The sequence below is a fragment of the Corylus avellana genome, chromosome ca1 (genome assembly GCF_901000735.1).
Source record: "Corylus avellana chromosome ca1, CavTom2PMs-1.0".
Classification (NCBI taxonomy): domain Eukaryota; kingdom Viridiplantae; phylum Streptophyta; class Magnoliopsida; order Fagales; family Betulaceae; genus Corylus; species Corylus avellana.
This window is the reverse complement of record NC_081541.1, coordinates 38,640,915-38,657,847: the sequence shown is the minus strand read 5'-3', so window position 1 is coordinate 38,657,847 and position 16,933 is coordinate 38,640,915. Positions and strand designations below refer to the sequence as shown.

The following is a 16,933-nucleotide window of genomic DNA, read 5'->3' as shown; positions in this document are numbered from 1 at the left end:
GGTTGGGACTTCATGAAAAAGCTCTAAATCTAAATCTACTTGAACCATTGCCCAAAGCAGAAGCTCCTTCTTTTTCCACGGTTTCTATTTGCCCATTTTTTGTACAATCAAACGCCGGATACTGAAAACATTTACGCCGCAACAAATTCTATTGATCTAGAAAACCTAGAGCAAGACGGTCATCAGAAAGCATGCAGAAATCCTTTGCATTACTCACTAGGAAGAACATTTGCATTACTCACTAGGAAGAACATTTTATTAATTGTACACTCCTGGTATACATAGTGCTGGTATAAGAATGTCACAAAAAGTAACTAGTCCAAACCTGTACAGAAGCTACTGTTATTTAGGAAATGAATGGCAATGTGATTACCTACCTGGCCAACACCTTGTCAAAAACTATGAAGATATGGACCACCCTAATCTACATTAGCTCTTGCAGGAATATTTCAAGCTTGTTCCTTGATCATCTATACGAAGAAGCGGTTCTCAGCTAGACTCTATACCCTGTACAAACTGTCCCGGGACCCATTCGAAATGCCAGGATCCATCTTAAATGCATTTCCATTTTATTTGACGGCAAGCATTAAAAGAATCTTGAATCCGTTCTGAAAAGCTCTAAATCTAAATCTACTTGAACCCTTGCCCAAAGCAGAAGCTCAGTCAAGTACTGCAATAGAAGTTGGAGCTGGAAACTCATGCTTGGCTTCAAATCCACAGGTTTTACTCGGACTGAAAGTAACCATCATAAATAGAAAGCTTATCAAATGCTTCAAAATTTGCCTTTAGTCCAAGAAATTGGCTACCCAGCTGGGCACAACCAGCATCTGGCCACCTACAGACTCCATCTCGAGTGCGTAGTGGGCACAAATTTTCACACACTCCACCAATTGGATTACCGGGAACAGCATCCTCGGCCATTACCGTGATAGAAACGGAGAGATCTGATTTCTCATCAAGCTGCACAGTACCATCTGATACTCTTTTTGAAGGAGAAGCGTATTTCTGTGGAATATCTACTGGGTAGCTTTCAAGGCCGACAGTACAATCACCAGTGCTTGAGAAGTGAACCTTGCACCCCAGTGACTGTACTGCTCGCTTTATGGCCTCACTTTCCTTGCTAGCCCTCTTTGCGAGGTTCATAGCCGAGCTGCTGAGCTGCTTCTCATGTTGTAAATCTGCACTTAATGATTCCATAGCGACTGTAACTTCTTTAGCTTTCCATTCTGCTACCTCTTTTGCCTGTTAACACATACTACATTGTTAAAAAATACAAGAGTCTAAATATAAATATCAATGTTAGAACAAAGTAAAACCCATCCAAAAATACAGTTTTTTTTAGGGGCTTGGGGGGAGATAGACAGCCTTTTCGCTAACAACATTCATAAACAGAAAAGAAAAGCGTGATTGGCTTCTGCAAACATGATAGTCTGTCAAAAGACAGTATTATCCATTGCAACAACGGCTACACTCCAAACCTGTTGTATCCTACTTAATCTGAGTGAACAAGAATATCACCAGACAACTCCAGATCATCTACAACCCAGTTTTATAGTAAAACAAACTCTATCCTAACTTCATAAAGTCAAGCCTAACCCCCTACAACCATGTTATCTTTGATGAACGAAAAATTGGCGTTGCTCTTGCTTTATGCATAACAAGGCACCATAAAAAAGGAATTATAGAGACAAAAAAAAAAAAAAAAAAAACAATTAAAGCTGAAGATCAGGACTAGATGGCAGGGTGAAACTTAAGATCCTTGACAGTGAAGCTGATGCTCAAAATTGCTCATGATCAGTAGGGCAAAGCCACCACCACATAAAGAAACTTCATTAGAATGTCAGCAGTGTTCATAGAAAAAAGATTTTTTTGGTAATTTCTATTCCATCCCCTGAAAAGGGAATGGGGAGGGGGGGTTGGATTATTGGGGAAATGTAGCGGACAGAGGACATAAGTAATATACCTTCTGCAGTTCAGAGAATTTTATAGCCATCTTTCTACATTGACCATCAAGCTCCCCAGCTTGGGCCTCTGAAGGGCAAGCCCAACGAAGATGAAACTGGGGCCAGAGAGTTGGGGCTAAGGCTGCTGCTGGAGGTAAAAGTGGACCATCATGTTTCAACGGATCATAAAAAGGGTTGTAATGCACATGAGAGCTTCCCTCTGAAGCACGCAAATCAGCCAAATATGCCCACAAACATCCACAAGCTTCAGAAACACTGCATTGCTGCCTCTCTTTTTCACTGAAAATCAGAGTATGCAATGAGAAAAAAGGTAAATATTGCGTTCATGATGGCCAGCATCATCAAAGTCAGAACTCCTTTGTTGTGTATTTCACTCTTTGTTTTTTTTTTTACACAACCTGATAAAACCACATATAATTGGATGATCAACCAGTGATTAGGATGATTTAGAATTCCAGAAGTTCGTTAATGAGAACAAAAATTCAGTATCATAGAGTGCAGGATAATTAGAACAACATCAGAAAGGGAGTACAATGAGTAATCAGTGCAACAAGAGAAAAAGAACTACCAGCAGGTTAACAATTAACAAGATTTGAATGTCTAAGGCAGTTTTTTTGATAAGTAAATGTCTATGGCGATTATAATTTTAATATTCAATAAAAAGAATAATCAATAGCACAACATGACGTGAAGAAAGAAGAGACATATCAACAAGGGAAATAAAGATTACACAGATGAACCACCAGATTCCACTACCCAAATATAGAAATATGAAATCAATGACAATTGTTAACTTCATCGATTAATACGGAAAATAGAATGATTTCAGGCCTTGCCCACCAATTTCTAAGCTTCCTATTTAGCATATTTTACATCTTTCAGGAATTTCATTCTATTTCAAGTTTTTTTTTTTAGATGCATGTCAAACAATTTTTCGTATTGTTAGTACCCTGCTACACATACACTCACTATATGCACCAAAGCTTGTCAAAACATTCTCTGCATCAGTATGACAATTACACAATGATCAGCTACGTTTTATCTTTATGAACCAATTAAGACTGCTGCACTCCAAGATCGAAACAAAAATGAGTTTCTCTCAGGATAGTTAACTAGTTTTAAAGAATAAGTCTCTCAGGATAGTTAACTAGTTTTTGCTTGTGATATCACATTGTGCATTCTAATTCAAAATAGCAAGGGTAAATCAAGCAAACGCATGCAAGAGACTAGAGACTTTAATCCACTGTATCAAGAGCAACACTGATTAAAGCAGATTACCTATTACAGAAGAAGTTTCCAAAACGACAAGAAAGCACGCAGTCCAAGAAATCCACCAGGAAACCCTAACCACCAAATGGAATACATGTCAGCAAGCAAGTCTTTTCTGATAGAAAATACGAAATAAAAAGGGGAAGAAAATAAGATGCTTATCAACACAGTAAATGTTCATGAAAACTTAGTGTCACAAATGCAAGGACACATACCGAGGAGAATTCAAAAGCAAAAGGATACATCCGCAGCAATTGTGAAACACAATCAATCCACTGCAAAATAGATACCAGATCATTAACTAATACCAAATCATCAAGCAAAAAATTGGTGTGTGTGTGTGTTTTGGGGGGCGGGGGGGCTGCCATGCTTGACATCAATTCTTGACATGATCGTAAGTGGAGAAACTGTAGGTACTGTACTGAAATGGGAGATCAGAATGAACCACAGGAGGGGCACAAAAATGATAATAATAGTTTGCTACTAGTACTACTAGTGCCCTCACCCATTGAAACCATTAATTCCGACAACTTAAGTTGTCAGGAAGTGCCATTTGGTCCAGACCTCACCCTCCACCCATTCTTATCCCTCAGTTTCTTTGTCTTTTTAGGAGAGTCAAAGGCTTACTCGATTTCTTTTGAAAGGAAAAGGGGCAACTTCCACTCCCAACATTGCTAACTCATTTGGGGCTCCATCTGAACCTTTTGATCTCTATAGTTAGGGCCTATTGAGGCCCATCCAGGGCCTAGCAGCCCCTTGTGAGCCCTCTATACCATTTTGAACATGGGCAGGATCTACAAGGGCCTGAAGAAGGCTTCTGCTCCCCAGCCAATAGATATACAAATGCATTGACAAAAACAAGTAAGAAAAGTAAACATCAAGACTTGCGGGCCCCTTTGAATCTTGCTTAGATCATTCCAGCTCATGCAGGGCCAATTGGGGTTCTGCAGTCATTTCTGCACCTTGCCATAGCTTTTGGGCTAAATGCAGAGCCCATAGAAAGCACTAAGCATTATTGGGATGCCAATACCAATGACATGACAAGCAACAGAAAATAAGTTATAGTGACTCAGCCTTTTTTTTTTTTTTTTCTTCTTTTGGTCTCCCTGAATTCAATATTAAGGCACACACCTGCAAAAATATGGGAGAATAGTTGTTCAAATTCTGTGCATGAGATGAACTAGGAGCTTGAGATGCAAACGATCCTGATGACTGGCGCATTGGTGATGATGGGAAGCTCCCTGCAGAAGATTGCCTTGATAACTCAAATGAAACGTTGGTTGGCACTCCTATTCTATCTGAAAATGGATGACCGAATGCTAGCCAATCTTTCTCAATAAGTGCCTGTATAAAGAAAAAAGATCTAAAATTTATAACACATGGAATAGGTATAAATCCTACGTAACTAAGTCACCATTGCAGGTGTCATCATCTAACATAGATATGATCAAACAAAATGTTTGACAAATTAACCCCATAAGACATAGGTAAGACTTCAAGTGCAAGACAATTTCAGTTCCTAAACACTGCTGAACATGTAGCTAAAACTATAATCCAGCACGACAAAAAAAGAATGAAGAAATAAAGCCTAAAGTGGGAGAGTCCTAAGTCTCAAATCAGAATGCTTGTCATCATAATGGAAAGAGCCCAGAGGAGCTTCTTTCGCTATGATATATCTTACCTTTATTGAGGCAGTCTCAGGTTTGAAAATGAACTTGGGAAAGGGTGTGCTGGATCCAGTTGAGGAGGTAGAAGATGTGGGATGGATAGCAAGGTACTAGGGTGTAAGGTTCGCTCCCTTCCAAAGACCGACTCTTATTTGCTGCTTGGTTTGTGTTATAAGGCTAGATCAGCTTGAAGTGTATTTGTGGAAAGAATGGAAAGGTCAGCTGACATCAAAGAATATATACTTATCAAAAGGAGGAAGAATCATCTTGACTAAAAGTACTCTATCTAGTTTACCTACTTACTGTATGCTGTTTTATCCTATGACATTATGTGTTGCCAAGATAAGAAAAACTGCAATTTTGTTTTATAAGTAAATCAATCTCAATAGAAAACCAAAAAGGGACCCAAGTACAAAGGAAGTATACAAGAGATACCCTCAATTAGGGAGAAAAAAAGAACACGTCCACAAATTCAGTAAAATTAGAAAAGTGAGGACAAGTTTCTTTCTGATAAGAAAGATTGCAAATTACATTTCTCTTTTTTGGAGGTTTTTGGCTGTGGGTGGTGTGGTAGGCTTGTTGTAGCAGATGAGGAGAAGTACCACTTGGAAATTGGGATAAAGTTTGTTCCCCAACTAAATCTTGAGGTGTGGATATTAGGAACCTTGGTGCTTCTGACCAAACTCTTCTGGGGAAATGACTTTGACAATAATCTACAAGTTTGTGAAGTTAAGGGTGCAAGTTTGTGAAAGCACATTAGAAGTCGCTCCTAAATGTTTTTGAAATATATAAGATTTAATGTTAGGGACGAGAGTCGCATCCACTTTTGGCAAGATTTATAATGCAGAGAGGTGCCCCTGAAACACATTTTTCCTAAATTGTTTGTAATTGCAGTGGATAGAGATGCAACCATAGCGGAGTATATGCACAGAATTAATGATGAAAATCATTGGTGTTCTAGTTTTTAATGGGAATTGTAGGACTAGGACCAAGAATTTGTTGGTAATTTCTATAAATAGACATTGTCTAACAATCAGAATTTCAATGTGAAGTCTTGTCATTGGGCTTTCAAGGAGATTCAGAGGTTGATTTTCCATGGTGAGACATTTGGAAGGCAAAGGTTTCGACAAAAGTGGCTTTTCCACTTGGACAACAGCACAAAGTAGAATCTTGACAGTGGATAGTGCTAGGAAGTGCAAGAAAAGCATTTTTAGTTAGTATTGTATCTTCAAAGCAAGTGGAGAGACAGCTCACCTTCTTCAACATTGCATTATTGCCAGGGACCATAGGTCGTTAGTTTTCTCTTTATTTGGGAAGTCTTGGGTTATGCATGATTCAGTGAGGGTGCGTTAGGCATGTTGGGAAAGTGGCTTTAGAAGACATCAAATCAGTGAAATGTAGAATGTTTTTAACCTTGTGTCTAAACAGAATGTTTGACAGAAGAGCAGTGCTAGGACTTCCGATGGAACTGAAGCATCATTGCTTAAATTGAAATCATTTTTGGGAAATTATATATAAACTACTTAGGTCAACGCGCTTTGATTAAAAACTCCCTAAGTGTTTTTTTTCGGAAATTGGCTCCCTGGGTTAATCGAAACTACAATAAACTCCCTACCATCAAAATTTTTTAACAGCTATTAGGGCACTCAAAACTCCCAGTTTTATCTGATTAAAATATTAATTTAATTTAAAAAAATTAATTTTTTTTTTTTAAAAAAAAATTAATTTTTTAAAATTAACCCACCCCTGGGGTGGCTTGCGGCCACCCCCAGGTGGCCCTAACCACCCAAGGGGTGGCTCAGGCCACCCCAAACCACCTGGGGGTCAAACCACCCCTGGGGTGGCTCGCGGCCACCCCCTTGGGGGTTTGGGATGGCCCGCAGGCCACCTCTCCACCCATGGGGTGGTTCGCGGCCACCCTTCAATTTTTTTTTTTTTTTAAGATTTAATTTTTTAAATTAAATTAATAAAAAATTAATATTTTAATCAGATAAAACGCGGAGTTTTGAGTGCCCTAATGGCTGTTACAAATTTTTGACGGTAGGGAGTTTATTGTAGTTTCGATTAACCCCAGGGAGTTAATTTCCCAAAAAAAACACTCAGGGAGTTTTTAATCAAAGCGCGTTGATCTAAGGAGTTTATATATAATTTTCCATCATTTTTTTTTTCCAAATCTCTTTCAGGTTGGATGAGAGTGATTGGGAATTTACTTCTTCCTCCTTTTGGATTTTCTCTCTCATCATAATTTTAAATCTAGATTTTTCTCTTTCTTCTTGCTACTCTTGTATTCTTCATGTATATTAAAGTTAGCCCCTTTTGATTTTTAATAGAATCTAATTACTACTAAAAGCATTAAAAAAAACATAACCCAGTGATGTTCTGGTTAATACCTGAAACCCAGTGAATGTCCGATAATATGGATCAAGCAGCAAACTAGCAAGCGAAACCAATTGAGTTGTGCGATCCCATCCATCACTACACAAAATATAGAATGTCAAACCATCAAAAATAGGGAAGGCTAAAATGTAAAACATCCCACATTTGAATCGACTACAAATTAAAATGAAACCAATAAATTGAAAGATCTTTGTTCAATTGTTATAACCATTAACTAGATGAAGCTACGCCACCGAAAGAGTTATACTCCCTCCAACCCAATGTTTAAGTGTTGGTTTGAAATGGCACGATCATTAATAGAGTAAAAACTATAGCAATGTTTCCGACATGGCCATTTAGAGGCGAAGTGACTTCTAATAAGAATCTTCTTGCTGGTTTTTAAAAAAAGATAAGGGTGATACCAGAAATCGATGAAATAAAGGGTCCATTTGGAAAGGTTATCAAAAAGGTGTTTTCAACTGAATGACTTGAAAAATATTTTTGAAAAAGTGAAAAAATGAAAAGTACTGTCTCTAGCGATCACATCTAGAAACTTGTTTGGATAACTAAAAAATGTTTCTGAAAAGTGTTTTGATTTAATTCAAAAAATAATTTTCCAAAACATAAAAGAAACAAAAAGCAAAAAAAAAAAAATTGCCCATTAGAGGAGAGGCTGGCCTCCACGGGTGGTGACTGCCACACCCTGTCAATCAGGCCGCCACTCCCCCCCCACCCATCCCCTGGCCCACTAGGGGGCCTGACGAAATGCACAAAGGGGGTACACTACCCCCGTATCCACCTGCAAAGAAGGGTGGTGTTTCACTCACCCCTGCGCAGTCCACCACTACAAAGGGTGGAGAGGGTAGAGTTCTACCACCGATGCCCTCTGTGGTAGTGGAGGTCCACCCTCTACCGGGGTAGGTGGGAAAGGGAAACCCACCTCTAGTGGAAGACAACATCACCAAATGGAGGCCGGCCTCCACTTTTAATTTTTAAATTTTGTATAAGTAATAAGGCCAGCCTCTAGTTGTTATTGTGCATATTTGACAAACTGAGCTTTGTTTTCACTTCTTTTAAAAAAACTTCACGTGTTTTCAAAACATTTTTATATAAAGGTAGGGTAAGTTTTTAAAAAGTGTCTTTTTTTTTTTTTTTTTCTTAAAAAAAAAAAAAATAAATAAAGTAATGCATTTCATTAAAAGCACAAAAATGCACAGCTCTAGTACACATGAAGTATACAAGAGAAAAACCCTTTTAAAGAGAAAAAGAACAAAAAACTACAACATCAAAAGCTACCCGTCTGTGTATGAAGCAATTTGACCAAGAGTTATTTAGCTCTACCACCAAAATCTCGCGATCGCCAAAACACCTCACATTTGCTCTCTCTATATACACCACATTAAGTACAAAGGGGAAATCCTCCAAACATCTAAAACGGAACGACTTCTCCACCTAACCTCTCCAACAATCCAACAAATTTATCATCCTTCCAGGCATGACTCATTCTACTCCGAAAAGGCTAAAAAGCGAGGTCCACAATTCTCTTGCAAAGTCACAATGGAGAAAAAAGATGATCTATGGATTCTCCCCTCCTTTTAAACATGATAAACCAATCCACCATTATGACTTCTCTTTCTCAGGCTATCCAAAGTCAGAATCTTCCCAAGAGCAGCTATATCCAAACAAAGAAACTCACCCTCGATAGAACATTGACTTTGCAAAAAGTCTTCCATGGAAATGATGAACTAGTCAGAGTGGATAACCTTTGCTAAAGCGATTGAACTTCAAACTTCCACCTCTTAGATGATATCCACCAAATAATATCCGCCTCACCTTGTCTCATTTTGTTTTTTTAAAAAAAACTTGGTCACCAATTCTACTTCCCAATCTTGCACAGGTATGATAAAAGATAAATTCCACTGAATATTGCCATCAGAAAAATGTCAATGATCCACCACCCACGCCTCCTTATAATAACCAAATTAAACAACTCTGGAAATGATTCCTTCAATATGAACGAGATGCATGGTGGAGGAAATTAGTGGAGACAAAATATGAGGTGATGAGGGGTGATTGGTGTACCAAGGAGGTAGGAGGGTCATATGGGGTGGGACTTGGAAAAGTATCCGAAGGGGGTGGGATGAGTTTAAGCAACATGTGCGATTTGAGGTAGGAACCGGGTCTCGTGTGTTGTTTTGGCAAGATGTGTGGTGTGGGGAGGCATCACTACAGAATTTGTTTCCCGCCTTATTTAATATCGCATGTGGAAAGGAGGCATGGGTAGAGGAGAATATGGAGAGGGTAAATGGAGCTATCTATTGGAAAGTTAGATTTATTCGACCTGCTCACGATTGGGAATTGGAGGAGGTTTCGAGATTCTTCTAATTGCTGTATTCCCAACAAGTAAGGCAAGGTGGGGTCGATAAAATTTGTTGGATTCCCTCGAAGAGAAAATTTTTTGAGGTGAAGTCTTTTTATAAGGTAAAGTTAAATTCAGCCCCGGTGGATGGTCGTGGAAGCTTATTTGGAAGAGTAAAGTTCCTCCAAGGGTGGCTTTTTTCTCATGGACGGCGGTTATGGAGAAAATTTTAACATTGGACAACCTACGAAAGAAGAACATCATTGTGACGGAATGGTGTTGTATGTGCAAGAAGAGTGGCGAATCCATTGATCACCTTTCAGTGCATTGTGAAACTGCTGTTGAGGTATGGAACATGATTCTCCAACTATTTGGTATAACGTGGGTGATGCCGGGGAGTTTGAAGGAATGCTTGGGAAGTTGGAGAGGGCAAAGGGGAAAGCGGACAGCCATGCACATTTGGAGGATGGCTCCTTTGTGTGTAATGTGGTCATTATGGAGAGAAAGGAATGAGCGGAGCTTTGAGGATCGTGAAATGGGAATTATAGAATTGAAGAAAAGGGTGCTCCAAATACTCTACTCTTGGAGGGTCATGGGGTCTTCTTCGCAAGCTTCAACGCTTACGGAGTTTATAGATCTATGTGCGTCCTTTTCAGTTTAAAGCTCGTGTAGTGGGCTCTTTTGTATACTTCCTGTGTACATGGGTTGTGCCCCTTGTGCTTTTTATACAATGACTTTTATTTATAAAAAAAAAAATGATTGGTCCCCACACCATAAATCATACCAGAACCTTATCTTGGTTCCATCTCCCACTTTATATCTAACAAAACTCGAAAAAACTCTCCACCCTCTCCTAATATGCTTCCACACTCTAACTCCAAAGGGTCCCAATACCTTCTTAAAACACCAACCTTCATTGGTACTACCAAATTTTGCATCCACCACCGATCTCCATAGAGTGTCCCTCTCCGTAGCAAAACTGCATAACCATATGCCCAAAAGAGCTTGGTTAAACTAAATCAAATTTCTTACCCCCAAGATCAGCCATTTGCTTTGGAGAACAAACCTTCAACCAATCTACTAATAAAACTTAACCTCATCATTTATACCTCCCCATAAAAAATCACGTTAAAGTACTTCTAACCGTTTAGCCACAACAATCGGAATGGAGCACAGAGACAAATAGTACGTCGGCAAATTGGACAATGTACTTTTAATCAAAGTCAACCTCCCTCCTATTGAAAAATACAGCCTCTTCCAACCAGACAAACACCTTTTCCATTTTTTTATGATGGCACTCCAAATAGAAGTAGATTTATAAGGTGCTCCCTAAGGAAGACCCAAATACTTCATCAGTAACCAAGCTACCCTACACCCAAATACATTAAGCCAAATGATCTACATCAACCACTTCACTGACCAGAATAATCTTTTAGATAGATTAATCTTCAATCCCGACAACGCTTCGAAACATAAAAAGAGACAACACAAATTGCAGAGTTGTTCACTATAGGCCTCACAAAAAATCAATGATGAGACATTGCAAAATCTTCATTATTCCTCAAACCCACCGAAAGACTAATAATAGTCCTCCATTATGGCCGACATCGTCTTCCATAGTGCCTTCATAACAACCACAAATAAAAGATGAGATAATGGATCTCTCTAACACGAGAACGACTAAAGAATCTAGAGGGAACATCATTAACAAGAACGAAGAATCACACTGTAGATACACACTATGCTATCCAAACTTTTCATTTCTCCCCAAAACCTTACCTTCATGAATACAACATAAACTTCCAATTCACATGGTCGTAAGCCTTCCTTAAGTCCAATTTACACAACAAGCCAGGGACCCCTGATTGAATTCAACTATCAATACATTCATTAGCAATCAACACTGTGAATCCAATATATGTCTCCCCCTGACAAACGCATCTTGTGAATTTGTAATGATATTCACCAACAACATTTTCAACCTATTTGCTAGTACCTTAGATTTATACATACCACCTACTAAACTTATAGGATGTCAGTCCTTAATATCCATGACACCAGCTTTCTTAGGAATTAGAGATATAAAAGTTGCATTTAAGCTCTTTTCAAAGTCTCCTCTACCATGAAACTCCTTGAATATTGCAATTATATCCTCTTTTAGAACCTCCCAACATTGCTGGAAGAAAAAAAATTAAAAGCCCTGAGGCCCGGAGCCTTATCTCCATTCAGATCTCTCATCACTTCATAAACCTCACTCTCCTCAAATTCTCTTTCCAACCAAGAACCCTAATCTTCACTAATGAGATTAACAGACAGGCCATCCAACTTTGGCTTCCAGTTAAACTATTTTGAGTAGAGTTGAGAATAAAACTACACTACGTGCGTGCTCCCTTAATTCCGTAGATCTAAAGATAATGACCCATTAACAACTAAAGCATCCACAATATTATGTATTTAATTATAATTTGCCAACTGGTGAAATAACTTTGTATTCTTATCACCCTCTTTCAACCACAGCGCCCTAAATTTCTGCCTCCAACTCATTTCTTCATAAAAAAGCAGCCTCCCCAAATCCCTAGAATATTCCTCCTTTCTCTGCCTTTCCTCCTTAACCAACGATTGAGCTTCAGCAATAATATCAAGCTCTTGAATACCATCCACTAACTCCTTTCTCCTCTTCCCAACATCACCAAAGATCTCTTCATTCCATTTTTCAAAGCTCTCAATTTACATGTCAACGCATAGCTAGGAGAGCCCTGAAAATTGTAAGACTTCCACCATACTAAACTTGCTCCACAAAACCCTCTAACTTCAACCACAAATTCTCAAACTTAAAATACCAACTTCTCCTACTCGCAACCCCACAATCGAGAGCAACAGAGGACAATGATCTAACATAAGTCTAGGAAGTCTTCTTTGAAACTGTTTTTCCCAATAAGGAGAAAGATAAAACCTATAAATTCTTGACCTAGATTCATTCTCATGATTATTAGACCACATAAATTGTCTACCCACAAGTGGGATGTCCATAAGGCCATGTTCAAGTGTAAATCTGAAAATTCCATCATGGATACAGAATGGCAGGTATCTCATGATCTCTCACTCGGATATTGAATAGCATTAAAATCTCTCCCAATACACCATGGCTTCTCCCACCAGTTCATAATTCCAGCCAATTCAACCCAAAGCATTCTCCTGTCAATGTCATTATTAGGACCATAAACCCCTGCAAGTGCCCACTCAAAATCAATACAAACATTTCTGAAGGAACACACAATGGAGAATCGCCCCACGCATTCCGTCCACCTTTTCCACCACATTTTCATCCCACATTAGCAAAAATCCCTCCAAAAGCTCCTCTCACCCCTAAATAACACCAATCCATATGTAGACACCCCCATAAACTTCTCACCACCTCCCTATAGACATACTCTAAAACGTGTTTTGTTTTCTGAAAAGTGTTTTGTATTTTGTTTTGAAAAGAGTGTTAGTGGTAGGAACCTCATCTGAAAACTTGTTTGGATAACTATTGTTTTAAAAGTGTCATTCAATATTTAAAAGTAAAAAGTGTTCTGCAAAACTTTACCAAACAGGGCCCGAAACTTCAACTTTAAAAAAGTGAATATATATTTTGGGACATCTCAAAAGAGAAAGCAAGACATTTAAATTGGCATAAAGCAATCACCTGCAATGTATAAGCACTGAAGCTGACTCCAAAGCTACACGTGCAGCAATCCAAGCAGAACCAGCCAAGACATTCTGAACATGTATCAACCAACCACTATCACCAAGGGTTGATACTGAAGCAGACATACTGCTGAGGTTGCCTCCACCCCAAGTCCATCCACCATGTCTCTGTCAATAACATTAGTATCAGATACTCTCAGCCATTACAAACAAGACATTTTAGAAAAACTCATTAATAAGTCACAGGATGACATCAATTAAAAGGTTTGACGAAAGTGAATTATAAGATTATCTCCATTTCATAGGTCTTAAGAAGGTTTACGACTTTCAGACATCATAAACCCTTTCAAGTGATCCACATTATCGCTACTTATCACGATAACCTGCAGTCAACCTTACTTGAAGAGAGGGAGTAAGAGATGTTACAACACAACCATATGATATTAATTTTCTACTATCCTATATTGAAATGGAAACTATAGCAACCACATTGATTTGATGACTTTGGAGATGTAAAAACACTCCTTGCTTATATACAATGCCAAGGTCCAAAGCGAACTTTTAAATTTTGAACATATCGAACAGCTTCAATGCTAACATCATAAAGGATCAACTAGAATAGCCTTCATCAATAAATTCAAACAACAGTATATCCTATCTCTAGAAATGGACTTCTCTTCCAAACAAACCTATTAATTAACATTAGTCTATCATTAATATAGCAGTCAGGATCTATATAAAATTTGGAGACTAACCAAGAATGATGACATTCCGTCTGAGGAAGAGGCACCATAAGTGTCTAAGTAGTCTCTTAGTCGAGCCAGACTATCCCTCATTGCATGTATGTTGTCTATCCCAAAGAAAACTATCTGATGAAAATGACAAAAAGGAAACATCGTGCTGTTAAATAATATGAATTCAAATTTTATGACCAAGAGGTTGACAATCTGACAGCACAAGCCATAGAGAGACCTCAGATTGGAAATAATTTGACGATGACTCTGAGCCACCTCCCATAGCCCCATTTGCCAAAGCATTTTTCCTAGGTCTTGCATCAGCAATATATAGCTTCCTTTGTAAAAAAAGAAAAAAAAAAACAAAATCGATCAATCTTAACCCAAAAAAAGAAAGAATTGTAGAGCCTTTTTCTTCTTTATCTATTGAAACCCCCATTATAGAAGAAATAAGCATCATAAGTCAACAATTACGACTAATTATTAACGTAACACAAAGAAGTAATAACATGCATGCAAATCTTTGAGGGTTCTACACTTCATATTCAGATTATATTCAATCATGCAGTAGTTAAATAATTAAACTATGTCTCTATATTAGGGGTTTATCTTGTATACTTTTTGTGTACTAGGGTTGCATCTCTTTGCACTTTTAAAGGAATTGAATTGCTTATAAAAATAAATAAATAAATAATTGAACTACTACGCACAAGCTTCGTCATTGCAATATTGTAGACAGTAGAAAATAGAGTGGCATTTAAACAGAAAGTTTTGCATCATATGGACTGAAGGGGAAAAAACGTTGCTTTGGATAATATTATGTAGAGCAGCACTATTACATTAGGAAGTAGATGTCAATACTTCCGAAGAAATTAAGAAAGAAAGGTCAAGAAAGAATAAGAGAGCCATAGCATCGTAAAGATATTACAATAAGAGTAATAGTAATACTAAATAATAATGATATAGCAACAACAACAACAACAAAGAACAAATAGAGGGAAGAAATTTTATACACCTACCTCCGCTCCCCCCTTAAACCAGAAAGTTGGGAACAAAGTGCGGCAACAAGCTTTTCATCAGTGTTGCTGCAGACAAATGCATAGATGTGAATCCATGTAAGTTCAACAAGAGGCATATGGATCAAACACAAAATGTAACACTTCAAACACCATAAATGTAACATCGTTTTTGATCTGCACTGTCTTTTCTGTGTGCGTGTGTGTGTTTTCTCTTTTTTCTTTTTTTGTTCTGTTTCCATTTTCTTCTTCTGGATTTTGGGGCATTTGACATATATTTCACATTACCTCCTCATATTCATCATGAGACCAACTAATGGTTGGGAGGAACGTGCAAGTACAGCTCCAGTTCCTGTAACTCATCAAGTATAGCAAAACATAAGTAAGTCATGACAAACAAAAGAACACAAAGAAGATTTGTTGCATACCGGGATGACACCATGAAACTACAGGCAATCGGCATCTTGCACGAAAGGTTGAAGCCTGAATCACTTCTTCATCACTAGCATCAATGGCAACGCAAATTTATTACATTCACAATCCCAGTATCAAAATGAAGTGAACTTTATCAACCTTGAAAAAATTTCAGAGAGAAGTCAGTAAGTATAGATCTAGCTGTCTTACCTAATGCCTCCTGGCACAATCAAGGCAAATGGATAACTTTGGCACATGTTATAGTTGGAATTTATGCTACTTATTCTCCACATGTCATTGGACAATAGGAATGACCCACTCTCAATCATACTCATTGATGCACGGTAGGAGCCTTTTCCAAGAAGCCGAAAATACTCATTTAGTAACCGCACCTTTGGGTCAGTATTGTTGAATTTAGAAGGTCCACAAACAAAAGCATAAAGATCCCATAGACTTGATGGCTTAGTACACCTCAGTAATGCATCAAATACTGCACGTCTCTGTAAGATTAAAAAATCATACGACATGCAAGAAGCAACTTACAGCATTCTACATGAATGATTAATAATAACCCATCATGGCTTAAATTACTCCCGGGTACTGGCATAATTATTATTTTTTTTTTTATAATCAAAATATCATTAAAAGTGAATAGTACTACTCAGGTACATATGGAGTATACAGGAGAAATGCCTAGTTAGAAATAAGTACTGTTATAACTACAAAGTTAACACTAAAATGTAGAATTGAAGACAAAAAGAAGAAAAACATTAACTGGAAAAACCATTTACTGACGCGTGAAAATTTGCTGTTCATAAACTTCTCAATAATTTTGTAACAAACGAGATAATAAATATAGCAATCTTGGGTAAGCACTGATCCACTTGCATCTAACATCTTCCCTAACTCGCATTCCCAATACCATTCTTTTTATTAACATCTGATATGAACTGAATTTTGGATAGACTTAAAATATGTGACTCCTGAAGCAAACTTCAAATGCACCTCAGCTAGACATATTTTAGAGTTTCATGATATATGATGTTAAACTAAATTGGACCCCACTGATCCATTACTGTTTCCCCGGATTTCACCATATAAACACTTAATAAATTAACTCATAGAGTATGATTTGCATGTGACCCTCCCTGACATAGCTTCTAAAGCACCACAAGAAAACGTGCTCTACATCCTTCATAGTGAAATGATACACAAAGCTCTCCGAAAAAAACTTCAATCATTTCAAATAGTAATCCTATCATCATCTCCAAATGAATGCTTTTCTAAACATGCTGTCTAAGCATGTTAGGTGTTTCTGGTAATCCATTATCAACCCCACACTTCAGAGAAAGTTATTTAAAAATATCAAACTCCATCTCAGCAGTCTGAATCCTTCTTTCCTAAATGCAACACGTTATTGTGCCAAGGAATTTAGTTGATTAATCTA

The 16,933-nt window shown here is 37.9% G+C and overlaps 1 protein-coding gene across 1 annotated transcript in view; it reads right to left on the bottom strand.

Annotated features, from left to right (window-relative positions):
- Positions 1 to 209: 209 nt before the first annotated feature.
- Positions 210 to 16,933, bottom strand: part of LOC132180323 (phosphatidylinositol-3-phosphatase myotubularin-1-like) — a 30,067-nt gene continuing 13,343 nt past the window's right edge. Inside the window, exons 7-19 of the mRNA XM_059593119.1 lie at positions 15,697 to 15,986; positions 15,501 to 15,574; positions 15,361 to 15,424; positions 15,076 to 15,141; positions 14,295 to 14,394; positions 14,078 to 14,191; positions 13,321 to 13,490; positions 7,291 to 7,375; positions 4,365 to 4,577; positions 3,449 to 3,508; positions 3,243 to 3,307; positions 1,964 to 2,243; positions 210 to 1,242 (exon numbers count right to left, since the gene is read on the bottom strand). Of these exons, the coding sequence (XP_059449102.1) occupies positions 724 to 1,242; positions 1,964 to 2,243; positions 3,243 to 3,307; positions 3,449 to 3,508; positions 4,365 to 4,577; positions 7,291 to 7,375; positions 13,321 to 13,490; positions 14,078 to 14,191; positions 14,295 to 14,394; positions 15,076 to 15,141; positions 15,361 to 15,424; positions 15,501 to 15,574; positions 15,697 to 15,986 (2,100 nt within the window). The 3' untranslated portion in view covers positions 210 to 723. The remainder of the gene's footprint in view (positions 1,243 to 1,963; positions 2,244 to 3,242; positions 3,308 to 3,448; positions 3,509 to 4,364; positions 4,578 to 7,290; positions 7,376 to 13,320; positions 13,491 to 14,077; positions 14,192 to 14,294; positions 14,395 to 15,075; positions 15,142 to 15,360; positions 15,425 to 15,500; positions 15,575 to 15,696; positions 15,987 to 16,933) is intronic.